This window comes from Stomoxys calcitrans, chromosome 2 (genome assembly GCF_963082655.1).
Source record: "Stomoxys calcitrans chromosome 2, idStoCalc2.1, whole genome shotgun sequence".
NCBI lineage: Eukaryota > Metazoa > Arthropoda > Insecta > Diptera > Muscidae > Stomoxys > Stomoxys calcitrans.
This window is the reverse complement of record NC_081553.1, coordinates 126,829,730-126,852,241: the sequence shown is the minus strand read 5'-3', so window position 1 is coordinate 126,852,241 and position 22,512 is coordinate 126,829,730. Positions and strand designations below refer to the sequence as shown.

The 22,512-nt window shown below is 39.1% G+C and overlaps 1 protein-coding gene across 2 annotated transcripts in view; it reads left to right on the top strand.

Moving 5' to 3' along the window:
• Positions 1–22,512, top strand: part of LOC106092858 (uncharacterized) — a 606,782-nt gene that overhangs the window by 2,938 nt on the left and 581,332 nt on the right. For both annotated transcript variants that reach the window (XM_059362079.1, XM_059362080.1), the window contains exon 2: positions 15,881–17,548. In XM_059362079.1, coding sequence (XP_059218062.1) covers positions 16,198–17,548 — 1,351 coding nt within the window. In that variant the 5' untranslated portion in view covers positions 15,881–16,197. The remainder of the gene's footprint in view (positions 1–15,880; positions 17,549–22,512) is intronic.

Below are 22,512 nucleotides of genomic sequence, written 5' to 3'. Positions count from 1 at the left end.
GCGAAATCGGAAAATAAATGCGCCTTTTGTGGGCCCAAAACCTTTAATCGAGAGATCGGTCTATACGGCAGCTATAGTCAAATCTGTACCAATCTGGGCCAAATTGAGGAAGGACATCGAAGCGCCCAAAACAACTCCCTGTCCCAAGTTTCAGCGATTTCGGACAATATATGCGCTTTTATGGCCCCAAAACCTAAATCCGAGAGATCGGTCTATATGGCAGATATTTCCAAATCTGAACCGATCAGGACCAAATTCAAGAAAGGCGTTAAAGCGTCTAAGACAACTCACTGTCTCAAATTTCATCGAAATCGAACAATAAACGCGCCTTTTATATCCTCAAAACCTAAAACCGAGGGATCGGGGTATATGGCAGAAATATCCAAATCTGGAGCGATCTGGGCCAAATTGACGAAGGATGTCGGAGGGCCTAACACAACTCACTGTCCCAAATTTCAGCAAAATCGGATAATAAATTTGTCTTTTATGGACCTAAGATCCTAAATCGGAGTATCGGTCTATATGGCGGCTATATCCAAATCGGGACCGATCTGAGCCAAATTGACTAAAGATGTCGAAGGGTCTAACGCAACTCACTGTCCCAAATTTCAGCAAAATCGGATAATAAATGTGGCTTTAATTGGCCTAAGACCCTAAATCGGCGGATCAGTCTATATGGGGGCTATATCAAGATATAGTCCGATATAGATCATCTTCGAACTTGGCCTGCTAATGGACAAAAAAAGAGTATGTGCAAATTTTCAGCTCAATATCTATATTTTTAAAGACTGTAGCGTGATTTCAACAGACAGACGGACGGGCATTGGTAGATCGTCTTAGATTCTTACGACGATCCTGAATATATATACTTTATAGGGTCGGAAATGGATATTTCAATGTATTGCAAACAGAATGACAAAGTGGATACACCCCCATTCTTTGGTGGTGTATATAAGAATGTGAAAAATTTAATTTTTTTCACTTTTTGGCCCAAAAAGTGATTTTATTATCTCGTGTCTCCATAAATAAAATTTGATCTAAAGCTTTTAATTTAGCTTATTATGCTATAAAGGGGACTTCACAAAAATGCGTTTTTAATGAATTTTGTATACCCTACACTATCACTTTGGTACTGGTATTATAACTTTGTGCATTTATTTGCAACGCTAATAATGAGAAGACCTAAATCAATTGATTAGTATACCGATCATCTTAGAATCACTTCCTGATTCGATTAATCTATGTCCGTCTGTCTGTCCATGTATACTTGTAACCAAGGTACAGGTCGCTTTTGTTGTTCGACTGTCCTAAAATGTGTCACTTATTTGGTCCAAGAACGAATGCTATTGACTCATCGAGTTGTCAAAGCGCAAGGCTGAAGCCTCCAACTTTGCAACATATTTTTGTTACCTTAGGGCCTATATACTCGCAAAAAAAATTTTCGCCATCCAAGGATTAAGCACTCTACGGTTATTTTACTTAAAAATGCCCATTTTGCAAACATCTTTCCCCAGTATAGGCAATGTGATTAAATTTTTTAATTATATTTTGGAGAAGTTTTCATGGTTCAAGGACTAAAATCGTATATCTGGCAGCTACATCAAATAGGAACCATATATATATATAGAGAACCATATATATATAGAACAGGGATGTCGGGAAGCCTAACATAGCTCAAAGTGTAAAATTTTAGCGAAATCGGAAGATAAATTCGCTTTTTTTTTGACAAAAGACCATAAATCAGGAAATCGGTTTATATGGCAGATATATCTAAATATGGAAAGTTATGGGCCAAATTGAAAGTGTACATCAGAGTCTAACGCAGCTCACTATACCAAATTTCAGCGAAATCGGGTAATAAATGCGTCTGTTATTGGCCAAAGACCGTAAATCGGAAGATTGGTCTATATGGCAGCTATATCCAAATATATCCTGATTTTGATCATACTCAGTACGAATGTTAAGGAGCCATATTGGAACAAATTGGGCCAATTTCCTGCGAAATCGGGTAAATAATGTGGTTTTAATCGGCATTTGACTTTAAAACGAGAAATCGGTCTTTATTGGGGCTATATAACTACGAACTTAACCTGGCTATGAACAAACAAGTAAAAAAGCTTTAAGTTCGGATGAGCCGAACTTTGGATACCCACCACCTTGGGTATATATGTAAACCAACTTTCCTCAAAATCCGGTGAAAAAGTTCGAGATATCGGTCTATATGGCAGCTATATCCAAATCTGGACCGATCTGGGCCAAATTTAAGAAGGCTGTCGAATGGAATAACACAACTCACTGTTCCAAATTTCAGCGAAATCGGATAATAAATGCGGCCTTTATGAGCCTAAGACCCTAAATCGGATGATCGGTCTATATGGCAACCATATCCAAATCTGAACCGATTTAAGCCAAATTTACGAATGATGTCAAAGGGCCTAACACAACTCACTGTCCCAAATTTGAGCAAAATCGGATAATAAATGTGGCTTTTATTGGCCTAAGACCCTAAATCGGTGGATCGGTCTATATGGGGGCTATACCAAGATATAGTCCGATTTAGCCCATCTTCGAACTTAACCTGCTTATGGACAAAAAAAGAATCTGTGCAAAATTTCAGCTCAATGTCTCTATTTTTAAAGACTGTAGCGTGATTTCAACAGACAGTGGGACAGACGGACGGACATGGCTAGATCGTCTTGGATTTTTATGCTGATCAAGAATATATACCTTTTAGGGTCGAAAATGAATATTACGATGTGTTGCAAACGGATTGACTAAATGAATATACCCCCATCCTTCGGTGGTGGGAATAAAAAGAATCTACAATATGCCAAGTTTCAGCTAATGCTTACCATTTTTATACCCTCAACCAAATGATAGGGGTATACTTATTTCGTCATTCTGTTTCCAACTCCTCGAAATATTCGTCTAAGACCCCACAAAGTATATATATATTCTTGATCGTCATGACATTTTAAGTCGATCTAGCCATGTCCGCCCGTCCGTCAGTCTGTCCGTTTGTCTGTCCGTCCGTATGTCCGTCCGTCCATTCGTCCGTCCGTCTATCCGTCCGTCCATCCATCCATCCGTCCGTCCATCCGTCCGTCCGTCCGTCCATCCGTCCGTCCATCCGTCCGTCCATCCGTCTGTCTGTCGAAAGCATGCTAACTTTCGAGGGAGTAAAGCTAGCCGCTTGAAAATTTTGCATAAATATTTCTTATTAGTGTAGGTCGGTTGGGATTGTAAATGGACCATATCGGTCCATGTTTTGATATAGTTGCTATATAAACCGATCTTGGGTCTGGACTTCTTGAGGTCTTAGGTCTTCTTCTTGAGTGCGCAATTCTTATCCGATTTGGCTGAAAATTTTGCATGGGGTGTTTTGTTATGACTTCCAGCAACTGCGCTAAGTATGATTTAAATCGGTACATGTTTTGATATAGCTGCCATATAAACCGATCTTGAATCTTGACTTCTTGAGCCACTAGAGGGCGCATTTCTTATTCGATTTGAATGAAATTTTGCACGAAGCATTTTGTTATGATGTCCAACAACTGTGCTAAGATTGGTTTAAATCGGTTCTTAACCTGATATAGCTGCCATAAAAACCGATCTGGGATCTTGACTTTTTGAGCCTCTAGAGGTCGCAATTATTATCCAATAAGCCTTAAATTTTGTACGACGGATCCTCTCATGACCATCAAAAAACTTATTTATTATAGTCTGAATTGGTCCATAGCCTGATATTGGTCCATAGCCTGATATAGATTCGGCCCGGCCGAACTTAGCACGCTTTTACTTGTTTAATTTAAGATAGCATTAGTCATTCCGTTTGCAACACACCGAAATATCCATTTTCAGACCCTATAAAGTATATATGTTCTTGATCGTCGTAAAAATCTAGCACGATCTAGCCATGTCCATCCGTCTGTTGAAATCACGCTACAGTCTATAAAAATGGCGATATTAAGCTGAAATTTTGCACACATGCTCCTTTTGTTCATAGGCAGGTTAAGTTCAAAAAGTTGTACTAGGCCCCCGATATAGTTCTTGTAGACGCTTCAGGATATAGCCACTTGCATATAGCTGCCATATAAACCGATCTCTCGATTTTAGATCCTGGCCCCATAAAAGGCGAATTTATTGTCAGATTTCGCTGAAAGTTGACACAGTAACTTTTATTAAGCTTTTCGTCGTCCGTGTTCTACAATATATGGTTCAGATAGGTCTATATTTGGATATATCTGCCAAAAAGACCAGTACTGAACCTAAACTGATAAGTGGCTTTTATTTATCAGACCACTCAATTTTCGTGCTAAATTTGGGTCAAAACGGACCCTATATGGATATAACTGCTATGTGTGCATAAATAATTCATTTATTACCGGATTATTTACCCGAGGAAATGGGTATCCAAAGTTCTGCTCTGCTGAGCTTAATATATTTTTATATGTTTTTTCATTCATTTCTCAATTGTGTATAACAAAATATTGGTCTTTTATACCCACCACCGAAGGAAGGGCGCATATTCGTTTTGTCATTCCGTTTGCAACACATCAAAATATCCCTATAAAGTGTATATATTATTGATCAGCGTGAAAATCTAAGACGATCTAGCCATGTCCGTCCATCTGTCTGTTGAAATCACGCTACAGTCTTTAAAAATGAAGATATTGGGCTGCAATTTTGCAGAGATTTTTTTTTATCCATAATCAGGTTATGTTCGAAGGTGGGCTATATCGGACTATATCTTGATATAGCCCCCATATAGACCGATCCGCCAATTTAGGGTCTTAGGGCCATAAAAGCCACATTTATAATCCGATTTTGCTAAATATGGGATAGTGAGTTGTGTTAGGCCCTTCGTCATCCTTCTTCAATTTGGACCAGATCGGGCTAGATTTGGATATAGCTGCCATATGGACCGATCCTCAGATTTAGGGTCTTAGGTCCATAAAAGCGACATTTATTATCCGATTTTTCTGAAATTTGGGACAGTAAATTGTGTTAGGCCTTTTGACATCCCTCATCAACTTGGTGCAGATCGGTCCAGTTTTGGATATAGCTGCCATATGGCACAGATCGCTTAAGATTTGGATATAGCTGCCATATAGACCGATCTCTCTACTTAAGGTTTTGGGCCCATAAAAGGAGCATTTATTGTCCGATATCGCCGAAATTCATGACAGTGAGTTAGGTTAAGCCCTTCGACTTCCTTCTGCAATATGGCCCAGATCAGTCCAGATTTAAATATAGCTGCCATATAGACCGATATCTCGATATTAGGTTTTGGGTTCATAAAAGGCGCATTTATTGTCCGATTTCGCCGAAATTTGGGACAGTGAGTTGAGTTAGGCCCTTCGACATTTTTCTGAAACTTGGGCTAAATCGGTTCAGATTTGGATATAGCTGCCATATAGACCGATATCTCGATTTAAAGTTTTGGCCCCATAAAAGGCGCATTTATAATCCGATTTCACTGAAATTGAATGAATGAAACAGTGACTTACGTTAGGCTTTTCGAAATCCGTGTCGTGTGTAGCTCAGATCGGTGTATTTTTAGATGAAGCTACTTAAAAGACCAATATTTTGTTATACACAATTGAACTATGACTTGTACTTATAAGTATTTGGTCCAAATCGGAACATATTTTGATATAACTGTTCTGGGATAAAAGGTATACAATTTTCACTGGATTTTAATGAAAGGTGGTTTACGTATATTCCCGAGGTGGTGGGTATCCAAAGTTCGTCCCGGCCAAACTTAACGCCTTTTTACTTGTTTTTAATGAACTGAAAATGTCAAAAACTCATTTTTACCCTTCTGGTAACCTTTGAAGACGAATGGGACATACATGTCCCACCAGCGTAGGAAGTGTAAGGGTAAAGGTATATCACCAAAAAAATTTATGTAAAAAATTGCTGATAGAGGAGGTATTGACGCCAATAATACTAAAAATTTTGTTCCCTAGTCTCTCAAGTCTTTGAAATAGAAACATTTTAAATTAATGAAAAAGATAATGCAAATTTTTTGTGCTTAACATCTTACCACAACTACAAGGGATAATCATATTTAGTGTTAGTAACCAAAGCTAATTAAATGCAAATTTTCAAAAATCCATTAATAAATGTGGGATGTAGAGCAAAAATACAAAATGGGACTTATATGTCCCATTCGTCCTCAAAGGGTTACAATCATGTATCAAATGTAGTATGCAAAAACAGACATGTTCCGCTCCGAGTCCTTACATATGACCAACATATTTGATTTATTTTTTTTTGAAGTGTTTTTTTTATTAGGACGAAGATCATATTTTTCATGTTTCCTCTTTCGAGACGAGCGCAATGATCGGTGATTTTTCTGCAATGGAAACGGAAAACAAAAAAAGGTTACCACGCACACTAACCACTATGGGAGGCGATTCGTCTTTGGTTGGAAGACTTTTCAACCATGAATGATTTAAGGGCCATACGTTGGTATGTTGTATTTTGATCGTATTTATTGCGAAAACGCTGTTTTGATATACATACCACATTACCCTCCCTCGATATACCTGTCCGCTAGCTGATCCTTTCCCAATACATGTGGTTGTGTAATGGCAGATTTTTTGTCTACAATATTACACTACTCACATAGCATACACACGATTCTGTGCACCTTTTTGGAAGCCGAGGCCGTTGTTTGGCGTTCGAAACCATCAATACAACTTCCAAAAGGTGTACAGAGACATGTGTATGCTCAACAAGTAAAAAGGCGTTAAGGTCGAACTTTGGATACCCACCACCTCGGGTATATATGTAAACCACCAATTGTCAAAATCCGGTAAAAAAGGCATATCTTATGCCACATAGCAGCTATAACGAAATATGTTACGATTTGGACCATAAACTTATAAGTACAAGTCATTGTTCTATTATGTATAAAAAAATATTGGTCTTTTCAGTAGCTATATCTAAAAATAAACCGATTTGAACCATATACGACACGGATGTCGAAAAGCCTAACATAAGTTACTATGTCAAATTTCAGTGAAATCGGATTATAAAGGCCAGGACTTAAAATCGAGATATCGGTCTATATGGCAGCTATATCCAAATATAGACCGATTTTGGAAAAGTTTCAGAAAAATGTCGAAGAGCCTAACCCAACTCACTGTCCTAAATTTCGGCGAAATCGAACAATAAATGCGCTTTTTATGGCCCCAAAACCTTAAACAGAGAGATCGGTCTAAATGGCAGCTATATCCAAATCTGGACCGATCTGAGCCGAATTGAAGAAAGATATGGAAGGGTCTAATACAACTCATTGTCCCAAATTTCGGTGACATGGGACAATAAATGTGCCTTTTATGTACCTAAAACCTCAAATCGAGAGATCGGTTTATATGGCAGCTATATCCAAATCCGAACCGATCTAGACCAACTTGAAGAAGAATATTGAAGGTCCCAACACAACTCACTGTCCCAAATTTCAACAAGATCGGATAATAAATGTGGCTTTTATGGGCCTAAGACCCTAAATCGGCGGATCGGTCTATATGGGGGCTAAATCAATATATAGTCCGATATAGCCCATTTTCGAAATTAACCTGCTTATGAACAAAAAAAGACCCATGCAAAATTTGAGCTCAATATCTCTATTTTTAAAGACTGTGGCGTGATTTCAACAGACTGACAGACGGACATGGCTAGATCGTCTTAGATTTCGATGTGTTGCAAACGGAATGACAAAATGAATATACCCCCACCCTTCGGTGGTGGGTATAAAAATACCTATTAAGGTCTACGATATCTGCACTGGTTTCTTAACCGAGACCTTCTTCGCATTTACGAAGGCATTTGTGGTTCGATTTGAATTTTTATGATTTACTAGCCGAACCGGGCTCGCTTCGTAGCGCTTTCTTTAACTCTTTAATATATTTTTAGGGCGGGGACATTTCGCTCTGAATATGGATATCAAATTCGTGCCACTGTAGCTTATGACGCTGAAGGCCTGCGTTCGAATCCAGGCGAGAACATCGCACAAATTTCAAAGCGGTGGTTATTCCCTCTTAATGCTGGCGACATTTGCGAGGTACCATGCCATCGGTAAATAATATGTGTTTTATGGTGGGGTGGACCACAGGATCTTTGTCCCGAAATGAATATACAAATTTCCCGAAAATCAATCAAATTCCACCCAAAATTGCTTTTATATAATAGGGAGGAATTTTAGGGAGGGGCGGCTCCCCAAACACATGACTCTATATTGTCGTGATTGGTCTATGTGTCCATTTGGAGGGTTTTGGGCGGCCCCGTGGCACCCGACCCTGGCAATATAAACCTTGTTTTGTTTTTGGTGACTGTGAGAGTGCAAAAAAATTTCGAACGCATCACATTATAAATCTGCGGGATCTGTTATTTTTGAAATTAGAATAATGAGCAGTTCTTTTACGGTAGACATTTCGACTCAAATATGGAAATCAAATTCGTGCAACACTTCCAAATCCTTTTATTTTGAGCCCCATATTGCCATGGTCGATAAAGATGAACCGTTTGAAGGGTGTTTTGGGGCTGGAGCGGCCTCCGGCACTTTGCCCTGAAAATAGATATTAAATTCGCTCTCTACTCCCAAATACCATTGATTTGAGCTCCATATTGCTATAGTCGGAAATGAATTTCAGTTCAGGGTGTGATTTAGGGCGTACCCGTAAACTTGGTTTCAAAATTGGATATCAAATTCGTTTTCTACTCTCAAATACATTTCATTTGAGTCCCATATTAGCATAATGGCTCAATTAACCTATTCGACGTATTTTTAGGAGGAAAATTGCCACCTAGACTTGAACGCAAATATTAATGTCATATTCTTTATCTTTCATTTGAATCCCTTATTGACCTCCCATTACTTGGACCTAATTTTTGGTGCCATATTTCAATCTACTGCCGAATACTTTTCATTTGAGTCCTACATTGATAGGAACGTCGAATATATCTGTCTAGAGGAGTTTTGGGGTTGGGACGGCCCGTTGGATACTTGGACCCAATATTTTACTACGATATTCATTTTCTAGTCTCCAGTACATTTCATTTGATACCCATATTGTTCCTATCAGTCCACTTTTGATTTTGGGTGGCGTTTTTGAGGTATATCATTTGATATCCATGTTGTCCTTATCGGTCCACTTTTGATTTTGGGTGGTATTTTTGGGGTAACGGGGGAGGGTCCCCCTTCCCCCCCATTCGATATCAACAAATTTTAAAGCCTATTCCTACTTCCTGACTATATTCGTAATACTCCCGAATACTTTTCATTTGAGTCCCATATTGTCAGGCTCGTCCAATAAACCTATTTTAGGGTGTTTTGGGGTCGGGACAGTACCCAATTATACCCTACACCACCATTTTGGTACAGGGTATTATAACTTTGTGCATTTATTTCCAACGCTTAGAAACAGAAGAACTAGACCCATTGATAAGTATACCGATCGGTTTAGAATCACTTCCTGATTCGATATAGCTATGTCCGTCTGTCCGTTTATCTGCCTGTTCATGTATTCTTGTAATTAATGCGACCTGTACGCATTTTTTGTCCGACTGTTACAAAGTTTTGCACAAGTCACTTTTTTGGCAAAGGACGAACGCTAATGATTTTGAACAAAATCTTTCATCCGATAAGTCCTATTAGGGCTATAGAAGCCACAATTTTGGTCCGATCTTTACAAGATTTTGCATGAAATGTTTTATAGTAGTGTAATCTTTATTGTTAATTTCTTTCGTTTTCAATTTACATATTACATTATTCGGGTTATTAAATTCTCGAAAAAAAACAATCAAAGATTTTACGACTATGACAAAATGTCGTCAGTCGGGAGTTCAAAATTAATAAGTTAATTATTATTATTATTATAATAATTTTACTTAATTTTACTTTAAAATATAATAATATTTGGCACGGAGAGAATTCAGCAGACTGTAAACAAATGTTTTATATGCGTGTGCCACAATTTTAGTCCGATCTTTACAAAAATCGATGTTTTATTCAACGTTGAAATATGGGTGCAAAATTTCATAAAAATCGATTCAGGTTCAGCTCCCATATATATCTTCTTTCCGATATGGCCTTTGAAGGCTATAGAAACCACAATTTTGGTCCGATCTTTATAAAATTTTGCAACAGATGTTTCGTTTAACGTCCCAATACGTTTGAAAAATTTCCTTAAAATCGGTTCAGATTTAGACACACCTCTCATATATATCTTCCATCCGATATGGCCTTTTATGGCTATAGAAGCCACAATTTTCGTCCGATCTTTACCAAATCTGGCATGAAATGTTTTATTTGACGTTTAAATGCGTGTGGAAAATTTCATTAAAATCGGTTCAGATTTAGATATAGCTCCCATATATATCGTCCATCCGATATGGCATTATAAGGCTATAGAAGACACAATCTTGGTTTGATCTTTGCAAAATTTTGAGTGAGGTGTGTTGTTGCCATATATATGTTTCATATGATATTGCCTCTAAGGCTCTGGTAGCTACAATTTAGGTCCTATCGTAAGAAAATCTTACAATGTTCTATTCAATATATCAATTGGTATGCAAAATTAAAATCTGACTATATTTCAACATTTGTTACACTAGCCGAACGTAGAATAGCGTTCCAAGCGCCTCGATCTTCTGCGCTCATTTTAAAATCTCTGACAGGTGTCTCCCACCACTTGATCTTTCCATCGGGCTTTTGGTCTTCCCGGTTTGCGTGTTTGCCTTCAAAAGACTTCTTTGCTGGAGCTTCTTCATCCATTCTGACAACATGACCTAGCCAACGCAGCCATTGTATTTTGATGCATGTAACTATGCTATCGTCGTCATACAGCTTGCGTTTCATACGTCGCCTATATTCTCCATTATCGCAAACTGGTCTATATATTTTACGAAGAATCTTTCTCTCAAATACTCCAAGCATCTGCTTTCACAAGTACCCATGCTTCAGAACCATATAACAGCACGGTTAGTATCAGTGTCTTGTAAAGTGTAGTCCTCGTCTGTCGAGAGGTGGCCTTGTTTCTAAACTGCTTACTTAGTCCAAAGTAGCACCTGTTTGCCAGTATTATTCTTCGCTTAATCCCAAAACTGGTGTCATTCGTTTCGGTTACGGCGGTGACGAAGAAGATAAAGTTACTGACTGTCTCAATATTGCGGTTCCCAACTTTCTCCATTTTCTTTATCTGCTCGGTTGTGTGAGGCTTTTTGAGAGTTGAAACCATCCATTTCTTCGTATCTCCATTTACTGTCAGTCCCATTTTCACTTACTCTCTTTCGATTCTTTCAAAGGCTGCAATTACTACTTTCGGTGACCGACCTATGATATCGATGTCGTCGGCATAGGCGAGTAGCATGTGTTCTCTTGTGATTAGTGTGCCATATCTATTCACATCTGCATCTCATTTAATCTTCTCCAACAGGATATAAAAGAGATCACACGATAGATTGTCTCCTTGTCTGAAACTTGTTACTGAGGAACGCGTATCAGCAAGTGCCATCCTGCAGAGTTTTATTAATTTTGCCTGGATACCAAACTCAGAACTCGAAGTCGGTTTTGTAGTCATCAAAGAGATGGTAGGTGTTGATTTGTGCTTCTCGGGTCTTTTTCAGGATTTGGCGCAGTGTGAATATCTGGTCCAGGGTGGATTTACCAGGTCTAAAGCCGCATTGATAGGGCCCAATTATCTCATTGACTTTAGGTTTTAATCTTTCACGCAGTACGCTCGAGAATATCTTGTATGTGATGGGGAGGAGACTTATTCCTCTGTAGTTGGCACATTGCCTCTTGTCTCCTTTCTTGTGTACGGGGCATAGTATGCTGAGGTGGAATCATCGGATATGCGTTCTTCTATCCAGATTGCGCAGATAAGCTGATGCATACGCCTTATCAGCGTGTCGCCTCCGGTCTTAAACAGTTCAGCGGGTAACCCATCGGCTCCTGCTGCCTTGTTGTTCTTTAGTTAGGTCACTGCTTTTTGGACCTCATTCTGACTTGGAGGTAAACATTCTATACCATCATCAGGGATTGGTTCTGCGGTATCCTCTTCGCCGCCAACGTCGGACACAGTTGGGTAAAGTGTTATTTCCGTATCCTCAGCATGTTATCTGTGTCAGTTACCAGATTTCCTTCTTTGTCTCTGCTGGAGGATGCAGGCCAAAGCCATCGGTTTTGATATTTAATTCTTTGGTAGAATTCCCGGACTTCATTCAGATTCCTGTAAATCTCAATTCACTAACGGAATAGACGTTTCTCCTCTCTCCTTTTCTGCCGATACCTCTCCTTCATCTGGCACGTTGCTACTGATTGCAGGGTTGCTCTATATGCCGCATTCTTGGCTTCAGTAGCATCTCGACACTCTTGGTCATACCATGGGTTTCTTGAAGGAGGTTTCCAGTACCTAAGTAGAGATTTCGCGGCATTTTGCATGGATTGGGCAATAGTTTTCCACTGCGCTATTTTATCATCGGACCAAGGAGTGCTTTCATCAAGCAGTTGGGTCCGTCTAGTGGAGTATGCCGCTGCCATTTGTTGTGTTTGCATCTTTTCAATGTCCAGCTTCCGTGCAGTGTCAGATCGTACTTTCCTCCTTTCCGACTGTTGAACCAAAAATGTCTTCCTTCCCTATTTTCGCATCTAAATCTCCCAGAACGATTTTAATATCATGGACGGTGCAGCGGTCATATTCTCTCTCTGGGCGCTCGTAGAAAATATCCTTGGTCTGCTCGTCTTTGTCTTCCGTCGGGGCATGGGCACAAATAAGGCTGATATTGAAGAATTTGGCTTTTATGCGGATTGTGGCTAGCCCCTCATCCACCGGAGTAAAGCTGGAGACAAGGTTTTTCAGCCTCCGACTAACCACAAATCCACAGCCAAATTCATGCCTCGTGTTATGGTAGCTATAGTATAGTTCGTCACCGTTTGGTGTTGTAGTGACGCCATTCCCAGTCTGCCATGAATTAAGAATAGTACGCAGACTGGGTGGTTTAGGGTATTATATAGTCGGCTCCGCCCGACTTTTGGCTTTCCTTACTGTTTTTAATATGAAATTTGTACTCTACTCCTGAATACATTTAATTTGAATTGAGTTTTTGGGCAGTACTTTTGGGGTAAGTAATATAAGATTTGGATTTATGATAAAATTTACAACGACTTTGCCGAAAAAGTGTCAACATTTTTTAGTTGTACAACTTAAAAGTTGTACAGTTTGGAAGTTACAATAACGCGAAAAAAGTGTATTTTATGCATATTTTGGGTAAACACAATATTTTTATTTATTAGTCTTCATTGATGCGTTTATTGTAGATGCGTTTTAGATGAAATTTGTACATGATTTGTCAACTGAAACAGCAAAATAGGTTTTTTTTATTAAGAAATTTCCAAAACCCCTCGGATTTTCGAATTCCAAACGCCAGAATCCCCATTCGGGCTGTTGTCCTTGTTTAATAACACTAACACATTCGAAAATAAAAATGTTTTCACCTAACAATATTTGCATTCTATTAAACTGCGGCCTTTTGAAACCGTCTTTGTCCGAAATGGGTGTTTGGGAATTTTTGTAAAAAAAAAAATCGGACAGTATTAATTTTTGGATTTTCAAAAACACTTTTACCCGCAAAATTCAAAAGGTTTTACTAAGATATCTCTATTCGAAATACGAAGTTGACCAATTATAGGGGGCTGCCAAAAGGTGCCATGAGAATTTTGATATTTTGCATTTTGCACACTATCTCTGTAATACCTCGGCTCTAACCATTCCAATTTTCAATATCTCCACTCGTTCCCACACTGCCTATTTTAATACCCTGCACCATAGGATGGGGGTATACTAATTTCGTCATTCTGTTTGTAACTCCTCGAAATATTCGTCTAAGACCCCATAAAGTATATATATTCTTGATCGTCATGACATTTTAAGTCGAACTAGCCTTGTCCGTCCGTCCGTCCGTCTGTCTATCAAAAGCACGCTTACTTTCGAAGGAGTACAGCTAGTTGCTTGAAATTTTGCACAAATACTTCTTATTAGCGTAGGTCGGTTGGGATTGTAAATGGGCTATATCAGTCTACGTCTTGATATAGCTGTCATATAAACCGATCTTGGGTCTTGACTTCTTGATCCAATTATTATCCGATTTGACTGAAATTTTGCGCAAAGTGTTTTGGTATTACTTCCAATAATGGCGCTAAGTATGCTTTAAATCGGTTCATGTTTTGATATAGCTGCCATATAAACCGATCTTGGGTCTCGACTTCTTGAGCCTCTAGAGGGCGCATTTCTCGCCTGATTTAGCTGAAAGTTTGCACGTAGTGTTCTGGTGCCACCACCAATAACTGTGTTTAGTACGATTCAAATCGGGTCCTAAACTGGTATAGCTGTCATATAAACCGAACTTGAATCTTGACTTCTTCAGCCAATAGAGCGCGCTTTTCTAATCCGATTTGACGTAAATTTTGCACGAGGTGTTTTGTTATGACTTCCAATATCTGTGCTAAGTATGGCATAAATCGGTATAGAACCTGATATAGCTGTCATATAAACCGATCATGGATCTTGACTTCTTCAGCCAATAGAGCACGCAATTCTCATCCGATTTGGCTGAAATTTTGAACGAGATGTTTTGTTATGACTTCCTATAACTGTGCTTAGTATGGCGTAAATCGGTATAGAATCTTATATAGCTGCCATATAAACCGATCTTGGATCGTGACTTCTTGAGCCTCTAGAGGCCGCAGTGCTCACCCCATTTGGCTGAAATTGTGCATAAGGTGTTTTGTTACGACTTCCAACAACTGTGCTAAGTATTTTTTAAATCGGTTCGTAACCTGATATAGCTGCCATGACCTTCAACATTCGTGTTTAATATGGTCTGAATCGATTAATAGGTTGATACAGCTCCCATATAAACCTATCTCTCGATTTTGCTTCTTGAGCCCCTACAAGGCGCAATTCTTATCCCAATGAACTGAAATATTACGCAATGACTTCTACAATGTTCAGCATTAATTTATGGTCCGAATCGGACTATAACTTTTTTTTTTTTTTTTTTTTCTTTTATCCTTGCTTCTACTTTGTTTGGCTAAAAATAGACATCGGGAAAAAACTCGACAAGTGCGATCCATGGTGGAGGGTATATAAGATTCTGCCCTGCCGAACTTAGCACGCTTTTACTTGTTATTAGTTTTTTTTCCGATTTCTCACACTGTGCAACTTTGCCCCTGTCCAAAATCAATTTTTTATTAAGCTTCAATTATGGGTTGGAAATTTTCTCTAACCTAATAAAAAATCTTTTCCGAAGGAAAATTTTCCTTAAACGGATTCAATTAAGTTCGTCATCTATGGCTCAAATCTTTAAAGTTTGGAAAAAATATAATTAAGGTAGAAAACTTTCACACATTAGCCATTTTGAAAAAAATAATTAAAACTAAACTTATTTGATAAGGACAACCTGAATGAGGATATTTGATTTAATAGCTGAAATGGGAAAACAATTTTAACCTAGCTTTAAAAGAGGATGCGGATATTTATTCGCCCCATTCCACTGTGGACATGCACCTAAAATGAGTCTTAAAACTTATACACAACCATGTTAGTAATGCCATTCCAACAGAAGTCTTTTCATTCATAGCTCGCTTTATTGGAGCACTTTAATTTTGCCTAACCTTTAACTTAAAATGACCATAGTAGAATCCTTTAATTTAAATATTTCATCCAATTTTTAAATTGATTAAATTGACCGTTTACATGTATAGGGCCAACTAAAACTTGTGTAAAAGTAATTGAAATTTCGAATTGAAAGCTAAAATGCTTTATTTACATTTCTCCTTTTTTCTCCCTCTCTCTCTCACTCTTTTCAGTTATGTTTCCGCATCAAGTGAAAATGTAAAGAGTGATATAAAAACGCATAGAAAGCCTTCGGACAAAAAACAAAAACTCAGTGAAAAACGACCTTATAGTGCTTAAAAAGAAACTAAATACATAAATTTACAACTTTTTCGCAATGTGCAGGGAAAATTAAAAACTAATTTATTCATTGCACTGGCAAAAATTGCAAAAACAAAATACAGCAAGCTAGCTGTCTTTCGAAAATCCCACCTCTCAATTTCAGAGTTTATTTTTGTTTAAGCAGTGTGTGGCCATCAACACCTGGAATCTGCAAACAAGAGCCACAAAAATGCCAACCTATGACAGTTTAGTCCAGGAGAATAGTGAACAAGAACAACAACACGAACAAAAGCACCAACACCAATACCAAGAGCAGCAGCAACATTGTGTACGGGAATTCTATAAAACTAACATTTTTAGGAAAACAACAACTACAATGTGGACAACAAAACTCATGATGTCCTCGCAAACACATGTGAAAAACACAGCTAGCATTCGCGAGATTTTTAGTCAGAAAGTTCCAATGGCTCACCCGGCTGCTAAACAAACAACGCACTTGACCTTAAAAAGGCCTTTCGGAAACACATCATCTGAGTCAGCACAAACTACGGAGGCATCAGCATTAGCAACGGCACAATCCACAGCAAAAACAGCAACAGTGAAAAAAATAAACAAGCAAAACAAGTTGCAACACAAAAAGCAACAGCAACAGCATCAACATCAAAAAACCGAAAATTGCTCAAGCAACAACAAAAACATCGGCAGCAGCAGCTGCAACAACAGTTCAACGCTAGAGCAACGGGGACAAGAACAACTGCCAAATATTATCACTACTGACCCAGCTGCCATACGGGCCAATGCAACGGCAACTTCTCTACACTCGGCAGTGGTAGTTGCTGCCGCCAACAAAGCAGCAACCACGTCACCAACAATAGCAACAAAACCATCCACATTACCATCATCGGCAAAGGATGTGGAAAATGCACTGAATGAAACACAATGGCCCAGTGTTTGCTTTAGTTCAAAAGGCTGCCCAAAGCAAAAATGTGCTCATCCACATTCGCAACAACAAGTGAAACAAAATGAACAACAACAGGAAAAGGAAGAACAGCAACAACAGCATTCGCATGGCGATGCAAACTCACAAGAATATGATGAACACAAATACGAACCCCAGCAAGGGGCACCCCATCATTGTAAAAGTGCGAGCATTAGTCGCTGCCAGAGCAACAGCAACATTAGCGGCAGCAGCAGCAACAATCGCATAGTGCCCCAAATAAACATCAACGTCGCCAACATAACCACCACCACTACCAACAACAACATCATCATTGCCAACACCATTGCCACCACCACCTCCATTGCCAACATCATCGGCAATGGCTGCAGCAGCAACAGCAACAGCATTATCATTACCAACCCCACTATAAAACACACAACTGCAACTACAAGTGGAATCTCTTCGGTAACAGCAGCAACCAGAGCAACACCAGCATATGCCATCGGAGCCCTTCTTCATCTTCTGCTCCTTCTTCCGGTGCGACAACGACGACTCGGTCATGTCATGCAAATGGAATCTATGCTGCGTGCTCTGATGTTTGGCTGCTTTGTGTTCATCATGTCGCTGCAATTTCAAAATGGTAAGTGAGAGTGCATTATTCGTCCCCTTTTGTTGTTCTCCTCTTCATGTTGTTCTTTCTGTAGTGTTTTCTCGATTCCTATCAGCAGCTCTCGTATCACTTCGTGTACTTAACCACTACAAGGCTGAATAAACAAATGCGCCCGTTTATCTATGCTCTTTTACAAGCACACACACGCACATACACACACAATACAAATGCATGCAGGGTCTTAGCCGAATGTTTAGTGAGGCTTTATTAAGTAAGATCACTACGGCGGATAAGTAAATAGAAAACTATATGTTTCCGAAAAACGGGCCAATCGGCTTAAGTCGGTTTGCGGCATGAAAGGATAGCCTGAAGTTTTGACTTTTTGTTTACTTAAATATTTACGGCCTTATTCACAAAACTTAATGTAGATTAGAAATAGGTTTATATGGTCGATTTCCATCATAGAACTCCGAAATAAACCTATTTTAAGGCTTTATAAAGTTTTGTGATTAAGGCCGATATTCTATTGCTATATAATTTAAGCAAGTACAAAGACATTTAGTTCGGTCGGACCGAACTTTTGTCATAATCCCCAAGGGCCTAACATAGGTTAGGTTAGGTTAGTTTTAAGTGGCAGTCTGCCATCAGACTCACTGAGACGTTTTCGTCCATTCTGATACCACAGGAACAGAAGAAGAAGGAAGATGTCTTCTGAATCCCATGTGATCTTTATTGGTCTACGAATTTAAGTTTGTATGTAAGGTGTACTCCATTCTTAAAATACTTTATTTCAGCCCGATATTTTCATGATGTCTGATTTAGGGGTGTTTTTGGGGGTGAGGCGGTCCCCCAGACACTTGGCCCTGAAAAAATATCTGCATCGTGCTCTTCTCTTAAATACCATTTATTTAAACCCCATAATACCATTGGTTTTGAGGGGGAGTTTACACGAGGGGGCATCCCCCAAACACATGGCCCCAAAATAGGTTATCAAATTCGTTTTCTAATCTCAAATACCTTTCATTTGAGCCCCATATTGCGATGGTCAGTAGAAAATAGCTGTTTGTGAGGTATTTTGGGAAAGGAGTAGAGCCCCAAAAATTTTTCCCGAAAGTGGGTATCAGTTCTCGGTCGTCCCCCCCCTACCTTTCATTTAAGCCCCACTTTGAGATGGTCGGTAAATATGCCCGATTTAGGGGTGTTGTGGTCTCCAAATATATCAGTAACGTGCTCTATTCTCATATATTGGGTTGCCCAAAAAGTAATTGCGGATTTTTCATATAGTCGGCGTTGACAAATTGTGACTCTGTAATTGCATTCTTTCTTCTGTCAGTTATCAGCTGTTACTTTTAGCTTGCTTTAGAAAAAAAGTGTAAAATCAGGGTAAGGGAGAGTATATTTGAAAAAGTATTTATGCAAAATTACAAGCGTCTAAATTTCCTCCCTCGTATGTTAGTGTACAGACAGACGGCCAGGCGGACGGACAGATGAACATGGCTTATTCCATTTTGCATTTCAAGACAATCAAGTATAGAAATGTAGACTCGTAGGTGGACTACGAACGGCCATACGAAGTAATGGCTGCTCTGCAATTGTTTTCATCGATCCTGGCGTCAAAGCAGATGTGACTTTTTACCGGCACAACATTTTTATACCCACCACCGAAGGATGGGGGTATATTCACTTTGTCATTCCGTTTGCAACACATCGAAATATCCATTTCCGACCCTATAAAGTATATATATTCTTGATCAGCGCAAAAATCTGAGACGAACGATCTAGACATGTCCGTCCGTCTGTCCGGCTGTCTGTTATTGAGCTGAAACTTTGCACAGATTTTTTTTTGTCCATAAGCAGGTTAAGTTCGAAGATGGGCTATATCGGACTATATCTTGATATAGCTCCCATATAGACCGATCCGCCGATTTAAGGTCTTAGGCCCATAAAAGCCACATTTATTATCCGATTTTGCTGAAATTTGGGACAGTGAGTTGTCTTAGGCCCTTCGACATCCTTCGTCAATTTGGCCCAGATCGGTTCAGACTTGGATATAGCTGCCATATAGACCGATCTCTCGATTTAAGGTTTTGAGCCCATAAACGGCGCATTTATTGTCCGATGTCGCCCTAATTTGGGACAGTGAGTTGTGTTAAAACTTTCGATATTATACAATATTTCAATTTGGCTCAGATCGGTCCAGATTTGGATATAGCTGCAATGTAGACCGATCTCTTAAATTAAGGTTTGGGGGCCATAAAAAGCGCATTTACTGTCCGATTTCGCCGAAATTTGGGACAGTGAGTTGTATTGGGCTCTTCGACATTTATCCGCAACTTGATCGAAATCGGTCCAGATTTGGATATAGCGGCCATATAAAACGATATCTCGATGAAAAGCCTTGGCCCAATAAAAGGCGCATTTATAATCCGATTTCACTGAAATTTGACACAGTGGCGTATGTTAGGTTTTTCGACATCCGTGTCGTTTATGTTTCAGATCGGTTTATTTTTAGATATAACCACCAAAAAAAACATTATTTTGTTATACACAATTGAACAATGACTTGTTCTTATTAGTATTTGGTCAAAACAGGAAAATATTTCGATACAGCGCTATGGGGCATTAGATATGCATTTTTCACCGTTTTTGACGAAAGGTGGTTTACATATATACCCGAGGTTGTGGGTATCCACAGTTCGACCCGGCCAAACATAACGCCTTTTTACTTGTTCTTTCTGCAGAATAGACATTTCTCCTCTTTCTTATAACTCAACATGCAATTAAAGTAGAGGTATCGTGGTTGCTTTGTATGCATCATTTTTTGCTTCAGTAGCATTTCGACATACTATGGGTTTTTTAAGGAGGCTTTGGATACCAAGATATGCCACTATGTCGTAGGGACAAGGAGTGATTTTATCAAGCAATAGGGTCAGTCGAGTGCGGTGTCAGATCGTAAGCTTCTCATAACGATTAGACGGGTGCGAATTTTTTCTGCAACAATGTAATAATCCTCGGATCGTTCGAAAAGTTTGTTTAGTTTTTTATCTCAAACATCTTTAAGTGCAACATTTTTTATCACTCTTAAAAAATTATCAAATAAATAATTTTTTAATCCATATTAGGTATTTATTTTCAAATCGACAGCAAACAACTTATATTTAAATTTGACTTGAAGTTTGATTTAACACTTAAACTCTTTGCGGTTAGTTTTCTTCGAATTGAAAATATCATAAATATGGTTTTATATAAACTTTAAGACCAAATCTACCTAAAAGCTGCTCTGAAACAAACCGCAGAATTTTTTTGTTTGGTAATTTTATAAAAAGTTACCAACAAAGTTCATCGGACAATTGAAAAAAGTTTACACAACAATCATTTTTTGCTCTATTGTAAATCGTATATTTGATTGCAGCTATTATCCATTTTCCTTTTTATCAATTTACTTCCGGTTTGTTGCATCCTTCTTTTGTGCCATGGCAACGGAAATGAGAAACAACAACTTTGCTACACTCGCATTACTCATTCAAAGGCAATTGAATAAATTATAACCGCATTTTGTCATTACCAACCACCAACTTCGTCTCTGTACCAGTATGGATGTAGCGTTTTTTTTTTTTTGGCTTTCTGTTGTAGGCTTTCAGGAAACTACACCGACAAAACATGAACCTTTAACTCTTTTCTAAACAATTGTTTCGTTTTTATACCCTCCACCATAAGATGGGGGGTATACTAATTTCGTCATTCTGTTTGTAACTACTCGAAATATTCGTCTGAGACCCCATAAAGTATATATATTCTTGATCGTCGTGAAATTTTATGTCGATCTAGCCATGTCCGTCCGTCTGTCCGTCCGTCCGTCCGTCCGTCCGTCCGTCCGTCCGTCCGTCCGTCCGTCCGTCCGTCCGTCCGTCCGTCCGTCCGTCCGTCCGTCCGTCCGTCCGTCCGTCCGTCCGTCCGTCCGTCTGTCTGTCGAAAGCACGCTAACTTCCGAAGGAGTAAAGCTAGCCGCTTGAAATTTTGCACAAATACTTCTTATTAGTGTAGGTCGGTTGGTATTGTAAATGGGCCATATCGGTCCATGTTTTGATATATCTGCCATATAAACCGATCTTGGGTCTTGACTTCTTGAGCCTCTAGAGTGCGCAATTCTTATCCGATTGGAATGAAATTTTGCACGACGTGTTTTGTTATGACATCCAACAACTGTGCCAAGTATGGTTCAAATCGGTCCATAACCTGATACAGCTGCTATATAAACCGATCTGGGGTCTTGACTTCTTGAGCCTCTAGAGTGCGCAATTCTTATCCGATTGGAATGAAATTTTGCACGACGTGTTTTGTTATGATATCCAACAACTGTGCCAAGTATAGCTTAAATCGGTTCATAACCTGATATAGCTGCCATATAAACCGATCTTGGGTATTGACTTCTTGAGCCTCTAGCGTGCGCAATTCTTATCCGATCAGAATGAAATTTTGCACGACGTGTTTTGTTATGATATCCAACAACTGTGCCAAGTATGGTTGAAATCGGTCAATAACTTGATATAGCTGCCATATAAACCGATCTTGGGTCTTTACTTCTTGAGCCTCTAGAGTGCGCAATTCTTATCCGATTGAAATGAAATTTTGCACGACGTGTTTTGTTATTATATCCAACAACTGTGCTAAGTATGATTCAAATCGGTCCATAACCTGATATAGCTGCCATATAAACCGATCTTGGGTCTTGACTTCTTGAGCCTCTTGAGGGCGCAATTCTTATCCGAATGGAATGGAATTTCGCACGACGTGGTTTGTTATGATACCCAACAACTGTGCCAAGTATGGTTGAAATCGTTCCAAAACCTGATATAGCTACCATATAAACCGATCTTGGGTCTTGACTTCTTGAACCTCTAGAGGGCACAATTCTTATCCGATTTGAATGAATTTTTGCTCGAAATATTTCGTTATGATATCCAACAACTGTGCCAAGTATGGTTGAAATCGGT